The sequence below is a fragment of the Gymnoscopelus microlampas genome, assembly GCF_963454915.1.
Source record: "Gymnoscopelus microlampas genome assembly, chromosome: 19".
NCBI lineage: Eukaryota > Metazoa > Chordata > Actinopteri > Myctophiformes > Myctophidae > Gymnoscopelus > Gymnoscopelus microlampas.
In genome coordinates this window covers 29,103,514-29,125,625 of record NC_139956.1, presented here as the reverse complement: position 1 = coordinate 29,125,625, position 22,112 = coordinate 29,103,514, and the positions used below count along the sequence as shown (strand labels likewise).

Genomic DNA, 22,112 nt, shown 5'->3' with positions numbered 1-22,112 from the left:
AGTTTCACTGTTGTATGACAAAGTATTAAATATGTAGTATTATTTAAATAATTAGAATTTACGTTGATTTCTCGACATTAAAAAAAACAAAAAAACATCAGAAACACACTTGATTATTCGATTAATTGGAAAAGTAATATAGTATAGTAGTATAGTAAAATAAAGCAATAGTTTCAGCTCTACTACAATTTTGTCTTTTGGCCCCTCCCACAGAGATGCATGCCCCTCCCACCCCGGGCAGGCGGAACACGGTGGGCTGCCTGAAGGGGGCGGAGCATGGCATGCTGCTGAGCGTGTCGCCGACCAGCAGCATCAACATCCTGCCGGAGGCGTCCTCCCAGCTCAACTCGCCGGCCGCCGGGGCCGGCAAGGGCGAGCACGCCAGTTGCCCCGGGCGACGGGGGATGATGCAGGCCATCAAGAACGAGAGGCGGGCCTCCAAGGTGAGAGGAGTCAGTCACACCGTTGGTTCAGTGTCAAACATACAACCTTTTTAATTATGATATCATTGCTGTCGGGGCAGAAAATCTCTATATTTTAACTTTTTGTGTTTTTTTCGTAAATTAACGGCCTACTTGATCGTCGTACTGCAGTGTCACACAAAAGCAGCAAAAGTAGCCGATTAACAAGCTCGTAGATCTGCTACTTTTGATGCTTTTGAATTGCAATCCTGAAAAGTAACAGTGCTGGGACTTTAATGAGGTTATCAGCAGTGGTGGACAGTAACGAAGTACATTTACATGAGTACTAAACGTGAGCACAATTTTGAGGTACTTTTACTATAATTGAGTACAATTTATTTTTTTGATACTTATACTTCTAATCCACTACATCTCAGAGGCAAATATTGTACTTTTTACAATATTTTTTACTTTGCAGATTTATATTACTTGAGGTTCGGGCCGTTATGCAGCCCTCACACATACATCACACAGCCAATTCGACTAATATGCCCATATATGGAGGAGATCCCTGACGTCATTAGTATATGCCCATATATGGGCATGCCCATACATGGATATCCCTGATGTCTTTAGTATATGGCCATATATGGGTATGCCCATACATGGAGATCCCTGATGTCATCAGTATATGCCCATATAGCATGGCATGCCCATATATGAAGATCTTGAAGTCCCTTTTATGCCCATACAGTATATGGAGATCTCTAATGTCATCAGTACCAGTATATGCCCATGTATGGGCATGGTTAAGTCATAGTGACGCCCGCCAACCCATTAGCCAATTTGAATGTGGGATTATGAATTAATGTGTGGATGTGTGAAGAGAAGGATAGTTTGCAAGGCAGCAGCACTGTCACCCTGTCCCTCACACGTCTGCAGGACTAAAGTCTCACACGCCAGTCCATTTAATCCAATGGGATTAACACAGTACAAGGAGAAATGTTTCCTCACTGGAAAGCAAGCATCATTCTACAGTGACAGTGCAGCTTGTTTAGGCCTGCAGCTTGCAGTTGTGGCTGCTAATCGTATAAACGGATTATACCTGCTGGGAAAAGCAAGCTCACTGCAGTCAAACTTGAATTAAGCCCACCAGAGTTTTCATAATTATCTCCAAATATAAAATGTGCTTATAGACAGTTTTAAAGTATGAACGTGTTAGAGCAGTTATTCTCAACCTTTGGTGGGCCCCTATTCAATATCCATATCCATTTCCCTCACCACCTAATTAAAATGTTGGCGAAAGTTCAGCTCTGAAAGATGTTTGTTTATTTATTACTGTGTTGCTTTTTATCATTTAATGTAGAAAGAATCTCCTTGAATGCCGAATAACATGTTTGATATCAAACTGGACTGTTTGATATGGTTTGATATGAAACTTTACAAATTGGAGATGAAATTAAATCAAACTCTAATTCGATCCCATTATTGAGGTACTAGAGGCAATCAAAAGGTGATAATTTGTTGCAAGTACCAAACAACAAGCATTCTTATTAATGGTTCCACATTAAATGGTTCCTCAAAGCTGTGGTTTGCAAATCCGTGTCTAGCCCGCCACAGTGGATTTCTTTTCAGGGTGCCTTATGCTGTTGTAATGTAAAATCTCAAGCGTTTTACTTTACCAAGATTACGTTTATGCACACACACGCACGCACGCACGCACGCACGCACGCACACACACACACACACACACACACACACACACACACACACACACACACACACACACACACACACACACACACACACACACACACACACACACACACACACACACACACACACACACACACACGCTGGATCCATTGCACAACTATTGAAAATCGTGTTTGTTTGTTTGTTTGTTTGTTTTTTGCTGGCACTGGAATCACATTATCAAACTGCTGCGTGGATAATGGATAGTATGGTTGAGCAACATTTTGCCTGCTGAGGAAGGAACTAATTAAAAATGTTTCCATAATATTGACTGAATAAATATGCCACATTTAGGGTGAAAATGGTGACCTATACCGAATGTGACTCTGACCGTGAAGAACAAGAAACATTGCTTCTATCGACGGGTCAAGAGTTGTAGTTCCAATCAATCACACATCTTCATGACGGTGTTTGAGAACGCTCGTCCGAACTGCAGTTTTCAGGGACAGCGGAACTTGCGACTAAGGTCCGACAACAACTCTTCTGGGAAATACACCTCAGTTATTGATTGATTGCTCTTGAAGGAGGATTGGTTTTGAAGGAGGGTACGGCGAGTCACACTTTTTGATGGCTGTTGGTGCATTCCACATTTTGGTGGCATAATAGTACAACGGATGTAACCCCATGTTTGTGCCGAATCTGGGTTGAACGAGATCGGTGGAGCTCCCATGACAAAAAAGACAGAGGACACGCACGTCCCTTAACCTGCTGGGCAGGGTGCAGGATCACAACTTCAAACAGTTGAAACACCCATAGGTGTACCAAATATTTTCTTTAAACACTTGAATTCATGTATCTCTAGATTTATTTGGAGGAAAAAAACACCTAGAATAAAATTAAGAGTACTCCAGGGCCAACCCTGTGAGGGGGGTTTAAAGCTCCCTAACTTTCAATCTTATTACTGGGCAGCTCAAGCACGAGCAGTTTGGGCCTGGCAGTCAGACCTGCAACAGCCTCCCTCCTGGATACAGATAGAACAACATGACCTAGACTCCATACCTCTTGCTTCAGTCCCATATGTATTCTCTTTTAAACAACTACAGTCACTAACAGGGAACCCCTACATAAAACATACCTATAAACTATGGTTAGAAGTGCGTAAAAAGACTGCTAACATTCAACCAATCTATGATCGCACCCCTTTTCATGCTAACCCTTTGTTGCCAAATGCTTTAAGAGACGGAATCACTCAAATATGGTTCAGGAAGGGTATCAAAACATTTGGAGACTTATACAAGGATGGAGTTCTGAAATCTTTTGAGGACCTTAAAACTAAATATGATCTTGATAATAGACACTTCTTTAAATGTATACAAGTCAGACACTATATTTCAACAGAACAAGGGGGAAACCTTCAAACCATTCAAACATTACCTTTAGACAATTTATTGTGCAACAAGAATATCATTAAAGGGTTAGTATCACATATATATATACTGGGGTTAACCTCCTCTTGGACAAGGAGGAGCTAATGGTAAAGAATAAATGGGAAACGGACCTAGATTATTATTTCAATTTAGAGGAATGGGCTGAACTGTGAGAAAGTTCAGCACGTCTCTTTTAGTAACAAACATATCTTAACTCAATTTAACCTTCTTCATAGAGTTTACTTCACCCCAGAAAGAATGCATAGAATAGATCATGCCAGATCTCAATTTTGCCCAAGGTGTAAAGTTGAGGTGGGCTCTTTGGTCCACATGTTCTGGTCCTGTTCTCATCTGTCGGGATACTGGAAGGGAGTTCTGGGGGCACTGTCCAGGATAGTACAAACGAATGTTCTACATGAACACAGGCGTATTCTTTTAGGAGATACTTCACTGCTGCCAGGCTGCACAAACAATAACATAAGACTTAGCTAATAGGTGTATAGCCCTCAGGTGGAAGGACGAACTCCCACCACCGACCTCCCTGTGGTTTAGAGAACTAACATCTTGCATTCCGAGTGAAAGAATTATGTATAATCTTAGGCAAAAACCAGAGGACTTTGAGGGAATCTGGCGTAAACTAATTGACTTCACTGAGGCGCAAACGATGTGGAAGATTGAGAGTCTATTATGGATGGTGTCTACAGCCTGGCTGCATTTAGGCCTTGAAGTTAGGATTTAAGAAGAGAGAGGGGGGGGACTTTTTTCTTTTCTTTTTCTTTTCTTTTAATTATTTTCATTATTATTTAAATATCATTACTCATCTATTACTTTTCAACCATTATATTGTGATGTGTGTTTTATTTCTATTTTTCATTTTTGTATATATATATATATATATATATATATATATATATATATATATATATATATTTATTTTTATCTTTTATCTATATATATATATAGAGAGAGAGAGAGAGAGAGAGAGAGAGAGAGAGAGAGAGAGAGAGAGTGAGAGTGTAAATGTAAAAATAAAATATACGATAAAAGGATGTTTTTTCCCGGGGGAGTATACAAAAGAAAGAATGATGTGAAGAAATGATATGATACGATGAACTGATATTGATCCCCTGTCTAACATGCTGAAAATGCCAAATAAACACAAAGGTTAAAAAAAAAACAGTTGAAACACAAATATCATCCGCACACCAGTATTATGCTCCCATGTTGTGGGATTTATTCGGTAACATTTTGATGAGATGATGAGATGAGATATACTTTATTAATCCCCGAAGGGAAATTGAGGCGTTACAGCAGCATAATGTGACAAAATGAACAAATAATCTACCAGACAAACATAAATCACATCGAGGCGGCGAAACTCTTCCTCAGACCTTAATGATACTCAGTGCAAACACAGACAGCTTAAATGCAATGTGTGATGATCCCATTCAGCCATCAATCAGGCCTTAGTGCTTTATGACATTGATAATACTGAAAAAAGTCCCAGTACATTTCACGCAATATTTTACACGTAATATGTACAATGCAACACAAACTTGTTGCCCAAAAGTTTCAAACAGACATTAGAAATACACAAAAGGACTCAGGCTGTATAGCCGTCGTAAAGCTACCTATAGAGAGGCACCTCTTGTCTACTCTACAGGGAAGGTCAAGGAGATACTCTACTAATGCATGGTGAACCCAGAGGACAGAGGTTGTACCAGTAAACACAGGCACTAGTAGCCATCCCACACATCCTTCCACATGTGCAAAATTACATTAAAATGACAGATCTTTACGTCACTTTGCTAATGTCTATGGCAGAGAATAGCTAGCAAATACGCATAATGGAATCAGCTTACGCCCACGTCCACACGTGATTTATCAGGCAGGTGTACCCTGTCAATTGCAACGTAAGAATTGTCGGCTGTTGATAAATGTGGCGGAGCCTCACTCCACCTGTTTTTCGACATGAAGAAGCGGAATACGGCCGAGAAGAGGAACTTCTCCGACATGTGAAGTTACCCCACCAATCATCTTCGTGGAGTCACACTCTGCTACACAGCACACACGCCTATCATATTCGTGGAATGGCACATGCTATTTGCATACACAGGACACAGACCCCGATACCTGACAAGCAGACGCATCCAATAAGAAAATATGACACAAATAAAACAAAAATAAGATGGCATTCGTAACAGCACAAGTCCAGTCATCTATAAAGTGTCACGATATGTCAGAAGAATGCTGTCTGGGGAAAACAAAAACGAAACATCATTGTTGAAAGTCTAGCCATAAGTAAACATAATAAAGTAATATGTCCTCAACAAAAACCTAGCCTACACGTTGTCTGTTCCCGTAGGCCTACATTGTTGAATGACAATAATTGCATTGTCATGATTGGAATACGTTTGGGTTTTAATTTAACCCCCGAGCAGTTGCACTGAGTGGCGCACACTCTGCTGTTTTGCATAATAAAGAGTCCTGCGTCCTCCCGTGGCCGTGACACCACATTTATGAGAGATAGCCTGGGGCTGTCCTCATGATTTGAACATTTATGTAGTGATTGATTCATGCGTAAACATTAATGGATGAAGGCTGGTGTGTGGTGGGGCGTTGACTCGTCCCGTGGCCTAAACCCATATGAAGATCACTTGCGCTAGGCACAGTCAGCCACGGTATTCGAGCGTCGGGTTTATCCTTAAACGAGGTTGCACATAACCCCAGATAGACGTAGCCTACTGTAGGCTACCCAAGTTGGGAGACTTCACTCTCTCATGTCATGAAAATATTGCAGCGCAGCGGTCCCCAAAATCCTCTCGTATGTACAGTATGCACTCATATGTCTTAACAGAGCCAGTGTTTAAATGTCTGAATGATTAAGCATCTAACTTGTAACATTGTAAATATGTTATATTGTTTTAATTGCTCGATTTTACTTGCTAGTACACTTGTAAATATCCTACCAATTTCATTTGACATATCATCGATGTATGCCCTTACAAAATATATGTTCTCACATGTATTATTTATTTGTTTTATAGCTATACGTTTTTGGAGTGAATACATATGTTTAGATACCTGTCAGATGGTCAGACAATGCTGCTCCGCAGCAGACGTGAGATTTGAGAAGTGAGATTCGAGCGTGCCGTACACTCAAGTCAAAGTCACGATAGATTGATAAATCCTGAGAGTGGCGGTGATCTTGGCGTACGCCTGCTTTCGATCTGCGCAAGCTTGATAAATGAATGCCAATGAGCTTTGGGTCATTTTAACTCGCGATATCGACAGTAAAACGTTGGGTTTTCTTGAAAGGAATCCATTGCATTTGTTGTCAAGCTGTTGAAAATAGTGTTTTGATGAACGAGACAGATAGACCTTTGTCTGTCTCTTCCTGCCGTCAGTACCACCCCTGTTGAGAAGCTTTAGAGAATGAGTGTCACTTCAATTGTGTTGTACTCCTCCAGTCTGACATGTTTTGCCTGTTTTACAAGCCTTCAGTCTATTATGTGCTCTTTCCTGCCATTCTTCTTTGCAAGAACATTTTGGCTGTGTTCTGTATTAAGAAAAGAAAGAAGTACATTTGAGAAGGAATCTGTGTCCATTTCAAGTGCATCCTATTAAATTGATGTTATTATCAGTATTCATTCTCGCAGTTTATAATGCCTACACAAACACAGCACTAAAGAGGGCTTTTAAATCCCCCCTGTGACGAAACCCACACATTTCACCTGCATGGGGAGCATTTGTAAGAGCCTCCTCCGCATCTCATTAAAGGCATTTCACATTTTGATAAAGGAGGTTTCGAGCACTTTGGATTGTCTCAAGATGATTCCAAAAACACGCATTGAATTACTTATTTCCATTTTTTTTTTGCTTTTCTTTTCCATTTCCTTCTGTTTTATTCTTCTTTTCCCCAAGGACTGGACTGTACTGACACCACATTCAACCACATGAACCCTAGCGTCCCTATACTGGGCACGTTATCAGGTAATATTAGGCCTAATTATGCTCGCAAATTCACAGAAGCTCGCAAATGGTTCCCAACACAACAGTGTCGTGAGCTTGTAGATTAGCCATTTTCAGCAAAGAGATTAGGGTTAGAGGGGTAAAAAGGAGCAGACCAGGTACTGTATCCCCCTTGGGGGTCAATGAAGTTTATCGTTGTTGTCGGGCAGAAACCTCTTATTTCCGTATTCTAACTTTATGTGTTTTTTCGTAAATTAACGCCCTACTTGATCATACTACAGCGTCACACAAAAGCATCAAAAGTAGCAGATGTACAAGCTCGAAACGTGGCGCGAAGTTAGCAGGCGCACGTTTTGAGCTTGTAGATCTGCTACTTTTGCTACTTTTGAATTTCAATCCTGAAAAGTTTTGGAACATAGGAGGTTTCCACCCGACAGAGACGATACAGGAAAAAGTGACAAATTCCTCTCCTGCCCTTCCCACTCCCCCTCCCCCAGGTCCTGGGCATCGTGTTCTTCCTCTTCCTCATCATGTGGTGCCCCTTCTTCATCACCAACGTCACCTTCGTGCTGTGCCGCGGCTCCTGTGACGACGGCCTGCTGGGCGAGCTGCTCAACGTGTTCGTGTGGGTGGGCTACATCTCGTCGGGGGTCAACCCCCTGGTGTACACGCTGTTCAACAAGACCTACCGCCGGGCCTTCTCCAGCTACATCCGCTGCCGCTACAACACGGGCGGCGGCGCCGCCAACAACGCGGCCACGCTGAACAGGACCCTGATGGTGCCGTGCCGCGACCCTCCGTCGCACTCGGTCACGACCCCCCTGCTGGCCGTCAGGAAGGGGGGAGGAGGAGGAGACGACGGGGGCGGGGGGGGAGGGGACGTGGACAGGAACAGTAACTGTCGCAATGGCGGCGGCGGGGGGAAGGGCGGGGACAACGGGAGCGCCGGGCTGCCATTGGCGGTGATGGAGGACCCGGAGGGGGAGGAGCTTGTCACGGACAACGGGGGGATGCGGGGCGGACTCGGGTCGGAGGGGGAGCAGGCGGTGTCGTCGTCGCGGTGGAGACACGGGTCGGAGTCGCAGCGGAGCGCCTCCGGGGCGATGTCGGAGACGGACGCGGAGGAGCCCGACACGGAGATGGAGCAGGAGCTGTCGGTCATCAGCCACGGCGGCTCCGCCTCGCGAGAACGCACCAGCAGCGTGTGATTGGTCGAAAGGAGTGAAGTGGGGGGTGTTGCTGCATTTCATGATAACCTCTCACTTGGGGAAAAAAAGTTTTACATTGGCTTTAACTATTGGCCAGTTTCCTTACGTTCCAGGCATGAGAACAGTTGGTACTTGTAGTAATTTGTCTGGACGTTTTATCTTCGATGCAAGGCTTTATACCCCCAATTTAAAGTGCACTAGAAAAGCAATGATCAAAGACTTGTGGCTGTGGGTAGACAACAGGCAGTAGCCTATATATATACAGTACGGAGAAAGCATAAGATCCAAGTTCAATATCTGGGTTAGTAGAAGAAACGAACACAGAAGGAGTCTTTTACGTGCTCTGTTAAGGGATGAAGAACAATGTTTCAGTGATGTTTACGTTTTTTTTTTTTTTTTGTGCTAGTATGTTATCACGTACGTGTAAAACCAGGCCTGTTGAGAAGTATCTGCAAGACCCAGCATCTAGTGTAAAATAAAGAATAAAAATAAAGAGTACAGTGAAGTGTTATCAAAATGTAGTGCACATCGTAGAGGAAGAAGGAACCTTTTGAGACACAAACAGTCATGTTAAAGCAAATGACACTGTATAGAGTCCCAATGAACAGGTTATGGGTTCAAGCCCCAGCCTCCAAGGTCATGGGAGATACACATTTTTGCCTATTGAGTCATGCCTTCACACACAGTCAAAATGCAGTCTGAGTTTACTTACAGTGATTCCAGAAGACGGGACAAAAACATTTTTCATGCTGTGCAACCTCAAAAAAGTGAAACACAACTCAAGAAAGAATGAACACTATCTTTTGCTGATCTGTACAGAAGCCACACTAAGCCCAGAGATTTTTTTTTGTTTACTTTCTTTTCCTGTTAAATGCAGCCAACTTTCCCAAGGTTGCAGTCAGAGTCTTTCTGAATGGACCCACATTGAAGGAATGTACAATGGAACAACAGCATCATTTACAGAGCAAACCGTGACTGTGATCCCACTGGTCTCTGGTGGAGTCATATTGCCATCTAGTGGTCAGTGAGGAGCACCACACCCAGGGAGTTCAGCTCCCATTGAAATAAATGGGGGAGGGCAACCCAGCAACCCAAATGTCAGGCTCTGGTCTATTAGCAGCCATCCTCCAACCCCATTATTCACTACCACCACCAATAATAATACCTATTGCCGCCACCCTCAAAGTAATAGTTCACCCAACAAATTACTTATTTTCTATCAATTACACACCCCATGAAGCATCGAATTCATGGAGATTTTTTTTGTTTTTATCGCATTCCTAAGCCAATAATTTCATAACCGGCTGTCTCTCCGGTAGGAGACACAAATAATCTCCTGTGTGTCTCCTACCGGAGAGACCTCCGGTTATCAAATTATTCTCCATGAATTCAATGCTTCATGGGGTGTGAAATTGATAGAAAATAAGTATTATTTTGTGTGAACTACTCCTTTAACCACATACCACCACAACCCCTACCCCAGGACAATCCCCCCTATGTCAGCATCAACTCCCTTAACACAGTGCCACCACCCTCAACCCGTGTCACCACCCATACCCCAGCAGCACTACCCTTACCCCCTCTACTACCATGCCTACCACACTAACAACCCCTACCCCGCCTTAACACACTGCCACCACCCCTACCCCTGTTCCTCATTCACAGAGCTCCATTTTTCTGCCAACCCTAAAGCCAACTACTAATACAACCACACTGACGTAGGGTCCAGGCGCCGTACTACTAGCATCACTTTTTTCCAATTCTGCTCAGAATTCACCAAAACCTCATGGTCAATGACGGATATTTCATTCTGTGCTGTGCCATTCTCATTCCAGTTTTTCATGAATTAACCTCGTTCACTCTGTCTTTATCTAAGTTTAATATTATTTCTTCCAGTCCCTAAATATCTGTTAATATACAATAATATAAAATGTGGTGCTCATCTTCTAAAAATACGTATGAATTCACATCATTAACATTTGTGATGTAACTAACAAATTTCACACCTACAACATATTTTAAATGAAGGGGCATGTCACTTAAATAAACATTTATAATACATTTGAAATTCAAATGGTACTTAGTGATTAAACATACTTAAACACAAACCCTCCTGAGCACAGTCTGATCTCACAGGTGATGAATAGGAATGTGCGTCTCTTGCCCTCGGCAGGATTAACCCATTCATTGAATTGTGCATTGATAGTTTTTGTCGCATTCCTAAGCCAACCATTTGAATAATTAATATTGCAATAATTGATATAATTTTCCCTATACCACTTATTCGGGATAAGACCTTCGCAGAAAAACAGTAGATCAACAAGCTCTCAACGCATCACGTAGGTTGTGGCACGTTGAGAGCTTGTAGATCGACTATTTTCAGCAAAAATATTCAATGTAGAGCGAAAACAGAAAGTACACTAGCATAGAGCTCTGAGGGACTCCGCTCAATCATATGGGGTTTAACTGGATAAGAACCCAATTCTCGGGGCGAACATTTGGTGAAAATCACAGCTCGAGAAGCTCACCGCGAGTCGCGACACGGTGTGAGCTTGTAGATCGGCTATTTTCGGCAAAGAGGTTTGTTGTGGAGGCGGCGGAAAAGGAGCAGGCCTAGTAATAGACCCCTGGGTAACTCCAGTCAACAAAGTATATAAGGTTAAACTTCTCTGAATTGTGTTTTGTCTTTGGCAGTATTTCCTCCCGACTTATCCTCCCGGTAACGCTCCAGATGATAACGTTATGACAGATGGCCTTCGAATACCATCGATCAAAGAGACAGGAAGCCTGTGATGCTGACAGACAGCTCTTTGTGTGCTTTACCTCTTTATGACACCTGCAAGGCCTTTGAGTTTGACAGAATGGCATCAGTCCATGACAACCGAATTTATCTTCTTTGTTTTTTTGGGGGGCAATCCTGAAAGCCTGACTTTGTCTGTCACCCAGCAGTCAGAACAACTCACAACCCACTTTATAGATCACAACCTGCCGGGATCAAAACAGCAGCTTTATTCACTGTGTCTCTTATCAACTGAAACAATGGTGACGTACAGTCGTAGGGTTTCATTCTGAAGCCTTGTATCGTACATTTCTACTCAAACAAACAAACAAACAAAAAAACTCAAACAAACGAAAGAACAATGGTAATTATTGTATTTAAAATCATTCCATAAGCGCTGACCCGTCACTGATACAGCTGCCCTACCCACACCGACAACAACCAGCACCTGAATGTACTGTAAGACTACAAACCCATTACCCACTGCACCCACCCCCTCCGACCCCCATACTCAAAATGCAAAAGTCGAAGCCTGCAAATAGACCAATCTTGTCCTGGGCCAGGATGTGTGCAGCCAACCGCCTGCAGCATGTTATTGGAATGAACTACTATTCATTTTAATTCCATGCACTGATGACTATTTATAGCAACAACAACACTATTTGTACGCTATGGACCGACGGAGTGGCGTTGGTTCACAGTCACCGTATTTCTCTCTCCACGAGGAGAGGTCTAAATGAGCTAATTATCTTGTTGGCCAGCAGCCAGTGCCGAGATTCAGCTTAGAAATGTAGAGCGTTTGAAAAAAACTGTGTTCACAAGGTCCTCTCTGAATTTATCGAATTCTCTGGATTACTTGAAAGGGTAGGAAGAGGGCGGGCGGGTGGGAGGGAGGAAGGGAAGGCAGAGAACAAAACAACCAAAAGAAAAAGACTGATATTACAAGAAAGAAATGAATGGAACGAAATGAACAAACCAGCTATCAAACAAAATCACAGAGCATATGAAATGAAAATAGCAAATCTGTTGCTTCAAGCGAGCCTGTCGACGCGAGGACATGTGAGAGGACATTCTGAACCCCTGACACCGGTAGTTAGCCTACCGATGAAAACAAAAAGCAAAGAGTTACGGCGAGTCCAGTCAACTAACTATGTTGCAATGTAATATCTGTGTGTTACCTGTGTACGTGTGTGTGTGTGTGTGTGTGTGTGTGTGTGTGTGTGTGTGTGTGTGTGTGTGTGTGTGTGTGTGTGTGTGTGTGTGTGTGTGTGTGTGTGTGTGTGTGTGTGTGTGTGTGTGTACCAGACCTGGCTTCAATTGCTGAACTGAAATCAATTCAGTCGCAAAAACATGTATTGATCTTGTCTGGCACACAGGAGTGACTCACACAGGAGTGACTCGCCCACACGTGACCCTCCAGCTCACGCACCATTCCAGGCAGACTAATGCAGTCGCTCCAAGATATTGCAATCTGGAAGGTTTTTTCCACATGGTAATTTGATCCAGGTCTGCAGTGTATAGAACTAGATTGTGCTATTTATTGACAGAGTCCCGTTAACATGAATTAAGTTAATTTAACCAGGCTTTGCAGAGTACGAAAGCCTCTTGCGTGTTTGATGCTGTGCTTTTGACATTTTTGGATTATTCATTGCATTGAAAGGGACTGATTGTAAGACGGACAATAATATTGCAAAATGAGTTCTCTTTTCTGTTTTTTTTATCACTCGAAAGGAACATCCAAATCAAATCAAGGAGCTGGACAACATTAGACACAGTGAACATTCTATATTAGCCATGAAAGTGTATTCCATAAATATAAGTTTCATAAAGGAGTATCTGTGTCGAGACAATTCATGGTCAGACTGCCCCAGCAGGAGTTGAAGTCGAGGTTTCTCTGAGCCAGCTGGTAGCACGCCTGCAAAAGTTTTCTCATTAGTGAAAAAAAAGGGGGGAAAACACCTGGTCCATGATTTATGAGAGAAACCTGCCACTGAGCAGATGAAGCTGGACTCAATACCATCCTTGGAGCATCCCATTTTTTAACACCCCCCTCCTTCGCTTGAATCAGATCCTTTTGAAGGTGACAGAATGGCATGTGACGTCATTTTCAGTACATTCAGTACTCTTCAACTGAGGTCATCCCAGTGAGCACTGTGATGAGCTTTATAAGGCCCTCAACTGTAGAGTGAGTCACCAGACTTTATTGCGGTCAAACTGTCAAAAATGTTAATGACAGTGGAGACCCTGATATAGTGGTTCTCAAACATTTTAACCCATTATATAAGACCTGAGGCCGATTACATTTTGTTTTCCATCCTAACAGTTTTTTGGAAAATAATATATATATATATATATATATATATATATATAGAGAGAGAGAGAGAGAGAGAGAGAGAGAGAGAGAGAGAGAGAGAGAGAGAGAGAGAGAGAGAGAGAGAGAGAGAGAGAGAGAGAGAGAGAGAGAGAGAGAGAGAGAGAGAGAGAGAGAGAGAGAGAGAGAGAGAGAGAGAGAGAGAGAGAGAGAGAGAGAGAGAAATATTTTGTTCCAGGGACCCCCCAGAAACAAAGATTTGAGTTACAAATGTCCGCTTTAAAAATATATATATTCAAAGATTTGCACACATTTTCAGGTTTTTTCAAAAATAGACACACAATAGAAATCTAAAATGACAAATGGCGTTCCCGGTCTTAATGGGTTAATTTCAAGGACACCCATAACTCTGTGAGTGTACAAATGGAACCGAATGGACCCTCGAGGATCCATTAGGTTTCATTTGTACACTCAGAGTTACAGTAAAGGTCCATTTGGACTGTCCCTGGACCCCACTTTGAGAGCCACTGCCCTGGTATACTATGGAAAATACATTTTTGTAAAGCTTTTCACCTTTTTTTTTACCCCAATATGGTATGACTCTGTCAATAAATGGCTCTAAAAAATAACCAGAAACCAGTTGTACAAGAGCCTGGCTTGACGTTTGAGAATGTATCTAGTCAGTTGCATAATGAACATGAACGCATCGTTATTAACAAGCCCTACAGACAAATAGTGAAAATACCCTATCTGCGAGTTTGTAGATCGGCTATTTTCGCAGAATGTTCGCCTATTTTTTCTGAATGTTTGCCTATCATGACATGCCCAGAATAGGGACATTAGGGTTAATGAATCCTCTCAAGACAGATTCTGCTAACAGCCAGATTTGTCAGCACCGCTGCCCCAAACATGTGTTTTTGTTGTTGTTAGTAGGAATAAACACAGAAGCACCCGGGAGAAAGTGGACTAAGAAAGGGGAGGAGCCACACCCGAGTTCCTGTCTCTACACAAAAAAAAAGAGGCAAAAACTAAGGGAAACAAAAATAAATTGACCCTTTTTCTTTTTTTTTACGGAATGGGTTCCCAGATTGGTGTTTCTGTGGTTAAGAAACAAAGAGTTCAGGAATGCATGTACTGTACATGAAACAGATGCATCCTGGTATGTAAACACACAGGAAAAGGTCAACAGAATGCATCCAGAGTAGATGCATTCTGGAATTGACATAACCCTAGAACGTCCATGTCCAATAATGTGCTTCATCAACAGATCAGTGGTAACTTCAACACTTTAATCAGTGGTAACTTAATCACTTTAATCAGTGGTAACTTAATCACTTTAAACCCTATGCATTGTTCACCGGTGGCCCCCAGGGGTCTATCCTCGGCCCACTCCTTTTCTTTTTTTTCATCTAGCCTGCACCAAATCTCTTTGCCGAAAATAGCCGATCTATAAGCTCACAACACGTCGCGTTGCGTTGTGTTGTGAGCTTATAGATCGGCTATTTTCGCCAAACGTTCAGCTATTATGAACATGCCTAGAATAGGAACGCTAGGGTTAATGTGGTTAATAAGACAGGTTTGCCCGGCTCTTGTACAAGCGATGGCGTCTGGGATAGGTAACGTTTTTTAGTTTTTTCCTAAAACTTACGTTATACAATTGCTGTGTTTTGTTTTGTTTTTCTTTTATTTACCATTTTTAATTGTGAATGTATGTCTACAAACACGTCGTCTTGAGATTTATACTATGACTATGCCATCATCCACACAATGTATATTTTTTATTTATATTTCTTTGTGATGCTGCTTTTTATTTATTAAAATATTATTATAATGTGTGCACACGTCTTTTATTGTTCCGGGATGTAGTCAAACAACTGTTCGCACGTGTGTGTGTGTGTGTGTGTGTGTGTGTGTGTGTGTGTGTGTGTGTGTGTGTGTGTGTGTGTGTGTGTGTGTGTGTGTGTGTGTGTGTGTGTGTGTGTGTGTGTGTGTGTGTGTGTGTGTGTGTGTGTGTGTGTGTGTGTGTGTGTGTGTGTGTGTGTGTGTGTGTGTGTCTCTGTCTGTCTGTCTGTCTGTCTGTCGGGGGGCCCCAGAAAGTTTACATGAGCATGCTTTTACTTAAAATGTAGGCATTTGCCAGACTCTTAATCCAGAGCGACTTACAGTAAGCAAGGTGAACACAAGGTAATACATCAAATGCATAGACATAGTCATCTTAACAATGTAAAATGCTATCTCACATTAGGAAAAGCTTAGTTGTATCATAACATTTGGTAGGCACATCGTAGACAAAGGTTGTTTGGCATGATTAAAGGTAGGGCCAGTGATAGTTTTTGGTTAAAACAAAAACAGTTTTGTTAAAATGTTTTAGCACTATATTCTGAGAGTAATAATTGCTATAGAATGTTTGTTCAGTAACAGGGGTCTCCCTGTCTCTCAGCTCTTTAATAAACAGAAAATACATTTTCAGGCTGGTGACACATTTTCAGCCAGCCATTTATTAGCTTAATCTGTATAGTGTTCCAATTTTGTCTGCTCATTTCTTTGTGTCATCACTTCCAATTTCACTTGTTATAATCTGTATCCTGTCTGAGTTCTCTATCCTGATTGGATACAATTGCTATCCTGACCTGCATTTTCTGTTTAATAAAGAGCTGGAGAGACAGGGAGACTCATGTTACTGAACAAACACTCTAGCAATCAGAATATAGAGCTAATTAATACACATTTTAACCAAAGAAAATCACTTACCCTACCTTAAGTATCTAGCGGCTACAGAAACTGTCCAGGTAGAGGTTCAACCCCATCACATAAACAGTCATTACATGTAATCTGCTCTGGATAAGCATAAACAAGAGGCTTGGATGTAAAATGTAGAGGTGGAAGAAGCTACACAGATTTTATTTTCTTAAGTAAAAGTAGAAATACCACACCGTTACAAGTAAAATGCGCTGTATTAAAATTGTAGTTGAGTAAAAGTACAAAAGTGTTGGCACGAAAATATACTTACCATACCAAAGTAAAAGTAGGTAAAAGTATGCACAATTTACAATTAGAATTCATGGAGAGGTTTTTGTTTTTGTCGCGTTCTTAAGCCAATAACTTGATAACTGGAGGAGTCTCTGGTAGGAGACTCAGAATAGGAGACTCAAAGAGTCTCCTATACTGAGTCTCCTATTGACCGTTGACCCGGTCATCACATTTTTGGCTTAGGAATGTGACCAAAACGAAAACCTCCCCATGAATTCAAGGCTTCATGGGGTGTGCAATTTATAGAAAATAAGTAGGCTAATAGGCTCTATGCACAGCAGCCATATTGGAAATAAATTGGGCCTCTCCCTTACTTCCTTCACAGGTGTTATCAATGATTCTAATGAAGGCTCTGTTCCATTTAGTGTAGGACTGTGGTGCTCAAACCTTTTAATTTCATGGACCCCCATAACTCTGAAAGTGTACAAATGGAACCAAATGGACCCGTAAGGGTCCATTTGGTTCCATTTGTACACTCTCAGAGTTACACACCCGCAAGAGGCCATTTGGAACCCCCTCAAGGAACCATGAGGGTCCCTGGACCACACTTTGAGACCCACTGCTGTAGCAGAGTGTTTCCAGAGAGCCAACATGCACAATATCAGCACCCTGACTCTGTCTGAACAGAGTGGAACAGAGCCTTCATTAGTATCATTGGTAACACTTGTGAGGGGAGAAAGAAGAGGCCCAATGTCTTTCCAATGTGGCTGCTGTGCATAGAGCCTATGTTTTGGGTGAACTACTCCTTTAAGTTGAGCGTTGACAACTTCAGCACCCTGGACAGCGACAGACTTATAGTAACACTGAAGTTATGAACAGTGGTGGAAAAGGTACTCACATTTTGTTTTACTTAAGTAAATGTATCAATACTCAATTCAAACAACTGTATTTTCCTTTCAGAACTTAATTTGTGCAGTGGTTAAAAGACAACACACAGTCACACTCACAATACAGATACCCAGGTCACTATAAAAACACTAACTACATCTAAAACTACTATTTAAAAGCATGATAAAATATTATAAATGATACAAAACCTATGTGTTTACTAGCGTCCATCAAGTGGAAGGGGAGTCTGTTGTTAAATAGTAAAAATGTTTTGTAATAATTTCAAAATCTACAAAGTAACTAGTACTGTAACTGAAGTTTTCAAATAATTGTAGTGGAGCAAATAATTGCGTCTGAGATGTAGTGGAATAGAAGTAAAAGTACTGAAAATTGGAAATACTTCAGTAGAGTAAAAATACCTCAAAATTGTACTAAAGTACAGTACTTGAGTATAATGTCCTACCTGGCTGGCTACCAAATATCCCAAACATAGAGCAACAGCGCCGCTGAGTGGTGGAATAGAAGAATAGCACAAAGAGCTCACAATCAAAACCTAATTACGCATCTGTCTACGTTGCCTTAGTTAGACCAGGTGTGGGAAATAACTAAGTACATTTACTGAAGTACAGTACTTAAGTACAATTTTGAGGTATTTTTTACTTTACTGGAGTATTTCCAATTTACAGTAGCATACTTTCACTTCTACTCCACTACATCTCAGAGGCAAATATTGTACTTTTACTCCACTACAGTTATTTGAAACCTTTAGTTACTTTGTAGATTTTGATTATTATTACAAAACATGCATTAACCACTTCAACCCTAATTTGAAAATAGCCAATCTAAGCTCACAATACGTTGCAATGAGATGCATTGTGAGCTTGTAAATCTGCTTTTTTCTAAATATTTGTATACATTTGAAAACGTTTGTACTTTTACTCAAGTACATGTAACAGAGTATTTGTATTTCAACATTGCAGTATTGGTACTTTTTCCACCACCGCCTTTGATCATCAAGTGTATGTGCGTACTTGCGTTTCCCCACGTGGTCCCATAGCCCGCAGGGACGGTCACGCTGTGATTGGTGGAGAAGGTCATCATTGTTCAAATAATTTGTGTAATTATCATGGCAATTATAGGCCTACTCGTTTGTAGAAACAAGAAAACAATTATGAATCCTTCTTGTGTTGAGTTGAACCTCGAGCTTGTGTGTGAGTGTGTGTGTGTGTGTGTGTGTGTGTGTGTGTGTGTGTGTGTGTGTGTGCGCGCGCGCGTGCGTGCGTGCGTGTGTGTGTGTGTGTGTTTAGCCCCTCATTTATGAAATGTAAGGCCCAATACTTCTTCAACATTCTACAAATTGCTACAAAACCTGTGATATCCAGTAATTTCGGGGAGAAACAAGAAATTGAAGGGTAAATTTAGGTCTGATAAATCATTGGGTCTCAAAGTGGGGTCCGGGGACCCCTAGGGTCCCCAGCAAAATGATCAACTTCATCCATTTATATGTTGGCCATATTAAAAAAAAGAAGCTTGTAGGCCTATATGTGCAATTATTTTGCTGACATTTTTCAAAAAAATAAATGTTTTTAATAATTTTATTTATAACAGCTAGGCCTAAATCTTCTCTTCTACGGGATGGGGGTCCCTGGCACAAAAATATTTTCAGATGGGGGTCCGCAGCCAAATAGGCTACATATTATTTTGTGGGTCCTTGACATGAAAAAGTTTGAGAACAACTGCTTTACATGATGTCCAGCCATTTTCTCCAAAGCAACGATGACGACATACATAGAATGGGGGTGTTTGTTGTCACAATCATTTTAACTACTTTGAGCATATTTTATTGGCTATTCAAAAATTGCGGATCTACAAGCTCATAGCTGTCGCTTCACTTCGTGCCGGGCTACGAGCTTGTAGATCTGGGAAAAAAATGTTAAATCATGAAAATTGGTGCAAATCTTTGAATATATATATAAAGCAAACATTTTTAACTCAAATATTTCCAGGTGTGCACAAAATATTTTTGAGATTGGGGTCCGCAGCCAAATACATATGATTCTGGGGGTCCTTCAGATGAAAAAGCTTGAGAACCACTGATATAATAGACCTATACTTTACATTAAGTCCAACCATTTCCCCAAAGCAATGACCACATCATTGGTACAGAATAGAACAGAATGGGTGTTGGTCTCGGGCTCTCGGCTATCATCGGCTCTCTTCGGGTCGCGCACGCGCAGTAGCCTAGCCATGGATCACACGATGGTCATCTGTCATGACAGTCATGGATGAACTTCATGGATGGTGTTTGCATTTTTTTCTCCTTTGACTCGTACATCTACATGAACGTTAAAATTTCAAATATAAATGGCTTATCCTATGGCCACGGATGTTACAATTATGTACGGGTTCTCAAAAGCATCCGTATCTTCGGTATTGTTCAATAAAAAGCATTTGAATCTGATCGGCAACCATTTTGTTATATTTCAGAGTGCAATACACCTCCCAACCAATAGGGTTACGTGGTTGAAATCATGGAGGAAATACGGAGAAAATGTCCACCAATCGGATTGAAATGCTTTTCATTGAACAATACGGAATATTCGAGTACGTTTGAGGGCCCGTATATAATTGTAACATCCGTGGCCATGTGGTAAGCACTTTATATTTGAAATACGAACCTGTATGTAGATGTACGGGACAAAAAGGAAGAAAGTGCAAACACCAGGTTGAAGTTCATCCATGACTGTTATGTTAGGACAGTCATGAATCAGGTCTAGGAATAGCCTAGTGGCAGACCCTGGTAAACGAAACGCTGCATCTCTTTGCTGCCTTGGAAACGAAACGACGTGACATACATGTTCTCACTTCAAAGGCTCTTCTCCTCCTCCTCCTCCTCCTCCTCCTCCTTCCATCCCTCCATCCCTGCTTCTCCCATCATCACCAGCGAGAGGAAAACATGGACATTCTAATATGAAACCCAGACGAGGAGAGGAATAGAAGAGAAGACAAGACACGCACCGACTATTATAGAACACAGAGATAATACGAGAGAGAGAGATCGGCTCTTCTATAAGCGGCACCCGGCCAGGTAAAGAGCTGCTTTAATCCGCTTTGCATTGCAATGTGTGACAGCCATGGTATGTGTGCGTGCGCGTGTGTGTGTGTATGCTATAAGGCGTGTGTGTTTGTTTGTGTATTATCATGCACGTTGTGTCGTTGTCAATGCCACGCATTTCGCGTCTGATCTTTAAAAAAATACAACATTCCAGCGTTTTTTTTGCAGTCACTACAGCACAAGGTTAGAAACGATCATAACGTCCATCATTGCTTGTTGGAGAGATCGCTCCGTGCAGAATCATTCATTCGTGATTCCATTTTGTCTGCGTGATTCGGCCGGGATTCGAACCGATCGCACACACAGGTGTCACAGATGAGCCCATCATGACCTCACCGGCCCCAATCAGCAAGCATAGCACCATCACGAATCGACAGTATGTAGTGTATAGGAGTGGCTGTGGCTTCTGTGACAGAAAAAAAGGCTTGTGGTTGTGGTGGGTTTTAGTGGCTGTAGGCAGTGGTGAGCTGTGGATTTTTTAACTAAGGGTACTGTATTTTATGGCGTCACGCGCGCGCACATAGCCACTCAGCTCAGTGCTAGTTGAAATACTGTATTCAACATGTGATTATTAATGTAATCATATGTCTTATTATTTTGTTGTATTGTTGCATTGTTAATTTGTTGTTTTTATTTTTGTTTCAAATTAATTATTGTATTTTCCTTTTAATTTTATATAAAAGCCCTTTACATAGACTCACCCACACATAAGTAGGCCTACTTAAAATAATCAGACAACTTGTCTTTGTCTTGTCTCAGAGAACTGGGTCCTCTGCTAAGCGATCCTCCCCTTCACACCTTGCAGTGCAGAGATGTTGTCTCTCATTGTGAGAGGAATGTAACACATTCAATTCAAGTCCGTGTCTTTTCTCGAGTAGCCTAATGTTATGCAAAGCAGCCAGGTAGACTATTGAGAACGGCTCGCCACTGACGGCGCGAACCTTGAGAGGCTATTGTTTTTAAACTTTAAGGCGTTAAAGACCGCCGCTGACGGTGCGTGCACGCGCGCCCCCAGCTCCCACAGTGTCAGAACTAAGGGTACGCCGTACCCCCCCGTACCCCCTACAGCTCAACCCTGGCTGTAGGGTTCAGTAGATCACTGGATTAGGGCTGCTGTAGTGATCCAGTGTTCCATTCATCCAGTGCGATCACGTCACCCACTCGACCCTGCAAATCCACCCATTCAATGTTCATTTAATGCTGCAATCTTTCCTTGTTGTATGCCCCATATATTATTTTTTAACCAATCTGGTAGAGCATTGGGTCTTGGGGGGGGGGGGGGGGTTCCAGGGGGCAAGCAAAATGTGTTAATATAGAATCACAATAGGTTTAAACCATTTAACCTT

The 22,112-nt window shown here is 41.8% G+C and overlaps 2 protein-coding genes across 2 annotated transcripts in view; both read left to right on the top strand.

Annotated features, from left to right (window-relative positions):
• htr2cl1 (5-hydroxytryptamine (serotonin) receptor 2C, G protein-coupled-like 1) overlaps positions 1-10,406 on the top strand; it is a gene marked incomplete at both ends in the record, with an annotated part of 38,541 nt that extends 28,135 nt beyond the window's left edge. The window contains 3 exons of the mRNA XM_084042337.1: positions 214-443; positions 7,993-8,697; positions 10,227-10,406. Of these exons, the coding sequence (XP_083898463.1) occupies positions 214-443; positions 7,993-8,697; positions 10,227-10,406 (1,115 nt within the window). The remainder of the gene's footprint in view (positions 1-213; positions 444-7,992; positions 8,698-10,226) is intronic.
• Positions 10,407-20,600: 10,194 nt separating this feature from the next.
• The window catches only part of LOC311034674 (actin-binding protein WASF3), a gene marked incomplete at its 3' end in the record, with an annotated part of 68,982 nt that continues 67,470 nt past the window's right edge, over positions 20,601-22,112 (top strand). The window contains exon 1 of the mRNA XM_084042610.1: positions 20,601-20,739. The remainder of the gene's footprint in view (positions 20,740-22,112) is intronic.